The sequence below is a fragment of the Anser brachyrhynchus genome, assembly GCF_964034855.1.
Source record: "Anser brachyrhynchus genome assembly, chromosome: Z".
Classification (NCBI taxonomy): domain Eukaryota; kingdom Metazoa; phylum Chordata; class Aves; order Anseriformes; family Anatidae; genus Anser; species Anser brachyrhynchus.
Window position 1 is genome coordinate 9,337,196 of NC_137697.1, and position 9,014 is coordinate 9,346,209.

At 43.0% G+C, this 9,014-nt stretch overlaps 1 protein-coding gene across 3 annotated transcripts in view; it reads left to right on the forward strand.

Annotated features, from left to right (window-relative positions):
• Positions 1 to 9,014, forward strand: part of LOC308185134 (uncharacterized protein) — a 163,477-nt gene that overhangs the window by 144,776 nt on the left and 9,687 nt on the right. The window contains exon 4 of one of the 3 annotated variants that reach the window (XM_080572901.1): positions 8,940 to 9,012. The exons of the other annotated variants lie outside the window; for them this stretch is intronic. Coding sequence (XP_080429027.1) covers positions 8,940 to 9,012 — 73 coding nt within the window. The remainder of the gene's footprint in view (positions 1 to 8,939; positions 9,013 to 9,014) is intronic. 3 annotated transcript variants of the gene reach the window in all.

The window sequence follows — 9,014 nt, forward strand, 5'->3', positions numbered from 1 at the left end:
TGCTGGCTGGGCACAGGACAGCAGAGGCTGTTATACACGGTGTGGGATTGTTCCGCTGATCCCTCCCTGGAAATCAGTTTTCTTCTGAGCTGTCTCTCACAATTTCTGCCCCACAGCCACTGCCGCTCTTTTTCCCATATCCTGTATTGTGTTCCTCCCTCATCCCTCCTCATTTAGGCTTTAATCTCTAACTCCTTTCCCCACCCGGCTCTTTGGCTCCGTGTCCACTAAACCTGAGCGCGCTGATAGGAAAGCACAGTATGGCCCCATATATCATGCTTCACTGACCACTACAGCCAAGAAGCCAGTATTGACTCTCTAGCGCATAGGAGAACCCAGATTTCCCCTGGGACCATGTGCCTCTTTCCTTCGGATGTTGGTTTGCAGGCTTTGTACTGTCACAGCATGAAATCACACATCTGGACCTCATTTTTATTCTTTATTAGTAGCAGTTGATGGTGGTAGCCGAGTAGAAAATAAAGACTGCTATCCTGGAATACACCAAGAAGCAAACGGAATTGACAGTTGCTGCAGATACCCTGAGGTAACTTCTCATTTTCTCAGGGAGTGGAAGAAGGTTCATTTTTCAGCACTTTGCTGTCATCTTGCCCTGTGAGTGAAAGCAGGTGTGCAGGTGCCAGGCAGCTCTCAGGGCTCCATTGCACGTTTGTTGTAGCGCTTGGACACCCTCAGTCTTCCTCACTCATTCTCTTTCAATGACTGATGGTGCAAACAGCTCCTTGTGAAGCCAAAAAGGCTCCTGACTTGCTGGTAAGCACTGAGTTTTACTGCATAGGGCAGAACCTACTCAGCAGGTTTCAGTGCTTTTGCGAACCCCCACTTCCTCCCCAGTATAAGTTTGTATGTGGCTGTCGTATTCAAAGAGTATTCATTTTGCTCTTCTCATGCAGAACCTGTCACTGTCAGAATGCTAAAAAGGCATTTCAAGTACTGGTGAAGCAAGAAAGATCATTTCACATTTAAGGATGATCTGCACTACTTTACACATTTCAAGATGCTTCTTCAAACACTAATTTACAATGAGAAAGTTCCTAAACTTCTTGAGGAACACACAGAGAATCTATAAGTAGAAAATAAATATAAGGGCATTTTTAAATCTAGAAATATGTATTAAATTATGGGATTATCTGTATAGATTTTAGATTTCATTTGCAGCCAGAGAAAGACAGCTATTAAAGTTTACCAGGACAAGTAATCTGAGACTGGCCTTACAGCTAATATTAAAATAAATATCTTGCTGGGTGTTTTACTTGATCAAAGATGAAGAACTGGAAAACTCAGTTTACATTAAGATAGCTCAGGTGTTGAGATCTGCCAGTTACACTCTCCTCCAGATGGCACTACTTATATGTCTTACGCAGAAGACAACTAGTGAGTGTTTTCAAGAAAAAAAAAAAAAAAGGACAAAAATTCAACATTGATTTTAAAGATTTTTTTTTTCTAGTTGGTGTTGTGTTGCTTTTGCATATCCAATATTTTTACCAGGCTAATTCATTTAAAGTGCATTTTTTCTGTTACAATGTGAAACACCATTAAACTCATTTTTATAGCATAAGGTGAGGCTGCTGCAGCCTTTGCTGGGCTGTACAGGGGTATAAACAGGGCTGGAGGTGTTTCTCCTTACTCTTCTTTATGACTGCCCTCAAAGAGGGACTAGGCAGGAGGGGCTATGAATGTTCAAAAATAATAATATTGACTTGAAAATCGTGAGAAAAATACCCCAAATAATTGTTTTGCTTCTCACCGATTGCTGTTGGATTCCTCAGGACTTGTGCATAACATTTTTTTTCCTCTGATTGAAAGTAGAGCAAATGTGTTTTAAAATGAAATCCTTTATAAATAAATAAAATTGCATAACTCCAGGAGCTGGAGCTTTACAAGGGACATGAAAAAGTAGGGTAAGCTGACAAACAGGGTGGACTTCATTATAGAAAGGTAAAATCTTTTCCATCCTCTCCAGACCAGGCAGCAGCACAGTGAGACAGCAGCCCCCGGTGACCAATTGGTCAATGGTTTGTTGTTGAAGCAACACAGCTGTCTGGTGCTTCCTACCCAGGAAAAAAGTGAGGGTAAAATGGGAGCCCAGAAAATGGCATACTACAAAAGCTGTTATTAGATTGGTGCATAAGCAATGTTAGAAAAGGTTCCCACAAAGAGTCTGTTGTCTCTCTACTGAGTATTATGGTGTAGAGTGGCACTGAGCCATTCACTGTACCAAAATTGCTCGTGTTCGGGTGGTTAATAACCCCCTTCTCCTACCCCAAACAAGCCACTCTCTCTTCCCATCCAGATCGATCTCACTTGAACTGCTGGATGCTGCTCTCTTCAGCAAGCAAAAAAAATCACTTCTAACAAAATCTTTAATGGAAAGTGAGAGAAGTATTAATTCACCGCACTGCATGTATTCCTTTTCTTTGCTGAAATATATATTAATTCCACCTTAAGTCACTCTGATATTCAGGCTTTATGGTTTCCTTTAAATGTTTCCTTTAAAAATTGAGAGATCCAGAGCCCCTGTAGCTTTTTCAAGAGAACTGTAGTTCTGAGCTGGTTCCTTTACTCTCATCTTTCACTTCCTATCTTTAAATCTAATTCAGAATGAATCTGCTTCTTTCTAGCATGCTCCCTGGTCTTGTTCGATGTCCTCTGACCTTAAATACCCTGCACACATTTGCCCTGGAGTTTGCTCTTCACTGGTCCTGCCCCACCTGGCACTCACTTCCTCTGTCTATCAGGATGCATCCTCTTTTCAAATGTGCCTCTCAAATCTTCCTGTTTATGATTATGCTGAGCACATTTCAGGACTATACCCAAGTACTTCCATCTTTGCCTTGCAAACAGAGTGGATTTTCTCTTCTACTGTTGCCTTTTTTTTTTTTTTTTTGAAATCGTCTCTGTTTGTACAGTGTCTGTGTTTACAGACCATGCTAAACTGACTGTCTTTCACTTTTCCCTGACAAGCATTTTCTGACTCTCTGGGTGATAAATACCACATAAGTGTAACTATAGTATTATGTTGTGAATGCTAGAACCATTTTCTTGCATGCATCCCTCACTGGTATTTTTTATTTTCTTTTCTCCTTGCGATTCATGGTGGGTATGGAATTACCTTGACTGTGCATTGGCCATGCAAATTGTTAATTAGGCATGTTTGCATGCACTATTGGGCATGCAAATTGTTAATTAGGCATATTTGCATGCGCTATTTTAGCAACTGTGCATATTAATCTTGCTTTGCAGTGACAGTTTTCACTATTTAATAGATTAACTTGTTACACTGAAGATCATGTCATTCAGTCACTAGAAGTGATCCATTGCATATCTCCACCAACTGAAAATACAGCCATTTTTACCAAACTGTAGTAAGTGAGCTACACAGACTTCTAATGGATGAAATGGAGACTGTCTTCCAGGTGAGATATCATACAAGTAAGGCAAAATTAACATGGCTAAATTGATGTCTAATCAAAGTCCTGGTTCTCCCTTGTTCTGGGGAGAAAGAGAGGAACCCTACTGCCACTGCTGGTATAGACATATTTCTCTTTAGCAATCCCTTCAGTTCAAAAGGGAAAATTTAGCTGTGGTATTCCATCTCTGCCCATCCTTTCTCTGCCCATAGCACGGGAGGAGCAGCCATCACAGTGGGTAGTTTATATCTCAGACTTGGTTGCAACACTCTGGGCTGGAGGTCAGGATGAAAGACAGCATCAGCTAAACCTACCAGCGGTGCCAGACCACAAGGGAGAGGGAAAACTGTAACTTTACCCATTAGTTTATTTACATGGATAGGAGCGAGTGGACGGGTCAGTCCCTTTGCTTATGAGAACTGCTTTTGAAAAGGCAAATGTCCCAGGTGCCTGCAGCTGTCCAATAATTTTGCTGATTATCCATTTGCATTTTCCCTTTCTGTCCTGTGTATTTTCTGGGGTTTATTTCCTCAGAGTTTTCCAACCTTTTGATCGTCTCCAAGATTTTCCATGAGAGAGACTAACTGACCCATCAAACCCAGGAAAAGAGAGCAGTCCCCTAGGGCTGGATTGTGAATCTACAGTGTGAACTGACCTGGACAGGAGGAGGAGCAGCACCTTGGGTGGAGATCAAAGTGTAGACTTTAGCCTTACTTCCTGCTCCTCTCTGTGTTCTGGAAAAGCAAGTATCTGTATCTTCTCTGTGTAATTCTTTCCTCTGTCTGCCATCAGCCCTCTATAGTGGCTGGTATGCTCAGGAATGGGAGCAACTCATTTTCCTCCATTCTCTTGCTGCCACTTTTCTTAAATAAGCAGGGCACAACTTTCCTTTTCATGGTAGCAGAAGGATGTCTTTTATTTACTTGGCCCACTAAATCGAGGCTGTGATGATTTGGTTCTCAAGCAGCATGTCACTCCATAAAATAAATAAACAGACAGAAACAATCCCCTCCAGCTTTCAGAGACCCGCACACTCTGGCATTCTGATTTCTGAGGCTCCTGCTGCAGCTAATTGAAAAGTTCTGTTTATAGTTTCACTACTAATCACTCTGCATGACATAAAAACTATCTTGTGTACATGGAACATAGGTAGCGAATTTAAATGCTTATAACATGTCTGGGTACACATAAGTGTAGATGAGCCCATACTCCCACTGCATCCCATTTTTTGTTTGAAATCTTTCTTGTTCAGAAGAAGACAACTAGACAATATTTTTATCCTCTAAAACAATTTTGCTTTTTGTTTCTCTAGCACTCATAAACAATAGGTTTGCAAATAGCAAGAGAAGTGGTTACAGCATGTGATTATAACCAGCTGCTGAGCGTGTCTGGAAGGATTGCCACAGCCATAGTGACACCAAGTCTATCACACTTGAAGGTCATAGTCCTGCCATTTGGGTACAGATGTCCACACTTTCCCAACTACTTCAAAGTTTGGGGCATGACTGCAGAACAGTTTACTATCATGTGGATGTGTTTGTGAGCGAGCTGTGGGTTCTGGGCTCCGGCAGCGAGTGGTGTTGCAGGATGGCTATGAGCCGCAGCTTGGAGTGAAGGGTGGTGCAATGCCAGAGCATCCTGGGGAGATCAGAGGAGGCAGGGCACTGTAAACACCCTCCTTCTGCTGCAGCTTTCTGGTTGAGCTGGACATAAAATAGTAGTTATTTTAGAAGTAAAGTCTGCTTCAAGTTAGTATCAGTTTAATAGTGAGCGGAAAGGTTACAGTATTGTTTTTTTGGCAGTAAATATTGATGCAATACCTCTTCAAATGAAGATGAAACCACGTTAGGCTCCCAGTTATGTGCCACATGGGCAACACCCAACAGATCTGTTTAATCAAGATCTGGAGGAACTGACAGGCTACGGAAGAGGGAGGCATATACAGCTTGTTGGACAGGGAGGTTAGAACAGTGACCCTGGAATAACTGGAATTTTATTGCATGTAAAGAGAACAGCATCAGACAGATCCAAGTGTCTCTCTCAACAGAAAATAGTACGACTTACTTACACAAATAGAAGTAAAGAAAAACGTTTCCCAGAAAGCTGTAGAACAATATTCTTGGGGGAAGAGACCTCATTATGCCATCAGCAAAACAGGGTTCAATACATTTTAAATCGGCTTCATCCAAGAACCAGCATGATGCCTCACAGATGTGATACAATGGATGCAAGCCTCTATCTACTGTTTCTCTTAACAAAGTGCATCTGGAAGCCTGTAAAGATCTGACAAATTTTATGGGCTTAAGTTTGTTTTGTATTTCTTTCTTCTGAAAATAATTATTCCTCTTTTTCTGAAAGTAGGTGAAGGGAGAACAAACACACATATATCTTTTCTCTGTAAAGTAAAAAGTCAAAATAGTTTGTAATGTTAAATATCACACTAGAACATTAGAATACTTTAAATATTAAGAAGGCATGGTCATCATTGCCTTTCACCTCGATGAGCTGAGAAAAGAAACGTTGAGGATTTTGAGGAAAAGTTTGGAAAAGACAAGCAACATAAACACCAAAATATTATTTCATGTGTAGGCTGTTGATTTCTACTCCCCACATTGCTGTAGGCTAATGTGCTGAGTTCAAACCCCTGGTCACTGCAGAATACTGGTTTTTTGTTTGTTTGTTTGTTTGTTTTCTGAAGTTGATGTGGTCTCCAGGGAGCTGTCCTGGCATAAACCTACAGAGGATCTGGCTTAATCATAGAGTCATAGAATCACTGAATGGTTTGCATTGGAAGGGATCTTAAAGATCATCAAATTCCAACCCCCCTGCCATGGGCAGGGACACCTCCCACTACACCATGTTACCCAAGGCCCCATCCAGCCTGGCCTTGAACACTCCCAGGTATGGGGCATCCACATCTTCTCTGGGCAACCTGTGCCAGTGCCTCACCACCTTCACAGTAAAGAATTCCTTCCAAATATCTAATCTACATCTATCCTTCTTTAGTTTAAAGCCATTCCCCCTTGTTCTATCACTCCACCCCCAATATAGAGTCTCTCCCCATCTTTCCTGTAAACCCCCTTTAGGTACTGGAAGGAGCCTACAAGGTCTCTCCAGACCCTTCTCCAGGTTGAACAGCCTCACCTACCTCAGCCTGTCCTCACAGGAGAGGTGCTCCAGCCCTCTGATCCTCCTCATGGCTCTCCTTTGGACTCGCTCCAACAAGTCAATGTCCTTCTTGTGCTGGGGGCCCCAGAGCTGGGTGCAGGACTCCAGGTGGGGTCTCACAAGAGCAGAGCAGAGGGGGACAATCCCCTACCTCGCCCTGCTGGCCACGCTGCTTTTGATGCAGCCCAGGACAGCATTGGCTTTCTGGGCAACAAGAGCACATTGCCAGCTCACATTGAGCTTCTCATCAACCAGCACCCCTCAGGTCCTTCTCAGGGCTGCTCTCAATCCATTCTCCACCCAGCCTTTGTGCCTGGGATTGTCACAGCCCAGATGCAGGACTTTGCACTTGGCCTTGTTGAACTCCATGATGTTCTCAGGCCCACCTCTTAAGCCTGCCCAGGTCCCTCTGGGTGGCATCCCTTCCCTCCAGCGGTGTCAGTCACACCACACTGCTTGGTGTCATAAGCAAACTTGCAGAGCGTGCACCAAATCCCGGTTAAACAGATGTTAATATATTACAAAAGACAGCATGGTTCATATACAGAGGACATACATTTATATCCTTACTGGCCATCTGTCTGCTCAGCAGCAGCAGCAATGCTGGAAAGGTAGCTGCCATACAAATACATCTGTGGTATTTTTTGCTATTGCAGGTTTAGATGAAGCCACGAACTGGAGAGTTATATAGCAAAATATGACTCGGTATCTCCTCTTAACAACATCCTTAGAATTCTTGCACCCAGTGACCATGAGATTTGACTCATTTATGTGAAGCATCCTTTTGTAAAAAATAAATATAATAAAAATTAAAAAGAGTATAATAGTGCCACTTAGTAATTAGAATACTGAAAAATAGCTCAGTTTATTGTGCTTAGTCTATAGTTATTTATATGCTCTTTGTCACTGCTCTTTTTGAGACTGATTTTGAACTGAAAAATGGCAGTGTAAATCTAGAATAACTCCACTGATATAGTTAGACATGGATAGATTATTCTGGGTATAAGCTGTTGTATTTTCATTTTTCAAGCTTTGTACAAGTCTGTATTTACTTCCTTCTTCAAAGAAGGTCATTTATCTAATTTTTGATAGAACTAATCACTTAGTAGAACATAAATGTGAAGTAGACTTACTAGATATAGTTAAGGCAACCAATTGTCTGTATTTTCTTGTTCTGTCTGGGAGTTTTGTCTGGGCAAAATTTAAGAACTTATTGACTTTTTCTAAGATTCCTGGGTATCAGCTCTAATTTAGCAGAAAATCTGATTAGGCTGATGTTATCTTTTTGGATTTTAGCAGAGCTTTTGATATTGTATCACAGTATTCTTCTGGACAAAATGTCCAACATACAGCTAGAAAAATACGTAATAATATGGGTAAATGATTGTTTGATGGATCAGGTTCAAAGGGTTCTAGTAAATGGGGTAACAACAGGCTAGTGGGTAGTCACTAGCGTGGTTCTGCAGGGCTCAATTTTGGGGCCAGTTGTCTTTAATGTTTTCGTAAATGACTTGGATACAGGACTCAAATGCATATGAGATATGTTTGTGGACAACACTAGAACTGGGAGGAGCTGTTGAGTCCCTCAGTGGAAGAGAATGCTTACAGGGAGATCTTGACAAGTCAGAGGGCTGAGCAGACACCAACAATATGAAGTTTAACAAGAGCAAGTGCCAGATTCTGTTCCTGAGTTGGGTAAACCGTGGCTATACATACAGACTGGGGGATAAGAAGCTGGAGAGCAGCACCACAGAAAGGGGTATGGGGGTTCCTGTCAACAGTTCAATGTGAGCCAGCAGCGTGCCCTGGCAGACAGAAGGGCCAACCACACTTTGGGGTGCATCAGGCACGGCATTGCTAGCCGGTCAAGGGAAGGGATTGTCCTGCTCTGCTCTGTGCTGGTGCGGCCTCACCTCCTGTACTGTGTGCAGGTCTGGGTGCTACAGTATAAGAAAGAGAGAAAACTGTTAGAGAGTGTCCAAAGGAGGGCTATGGAAAACGTGAAGGGTCTAGAGGGGAGGATGTATGAGGAGCGGCTGAGGTCCTTTGCCAGAGGCCCAAAAAGAGCAGGCTGAGGGGAGGCCTCATGGCGGCCTGCAGCTCCCTCACGAGGGGAGTGGAGGGGCAGGCGCTGAGCTCTGCTCTCTGGGGACAGCGACAGGACCCAGGGAACGGCATGGAGCTGGGACAGGGGAGGGTCAGGCTGGGGGTTAGGGAAAGGTTCTGCACCCAGGGGGTGGTCAGGCACAAGTACAGGCTTCCCAGGTCAGTGTTCACGGCACTGAGCTGCCGGAGTTCAAGAACCGTTTGGACAATGTTCTCAGACACTTGGTTTGTTTTTAGGTGGTCCTGTGTGGAGCCAGGAGTTGGACTTGTTATTCCTTATGGGTCTCTTCCAAAGTGGGATATTCTGTGAGT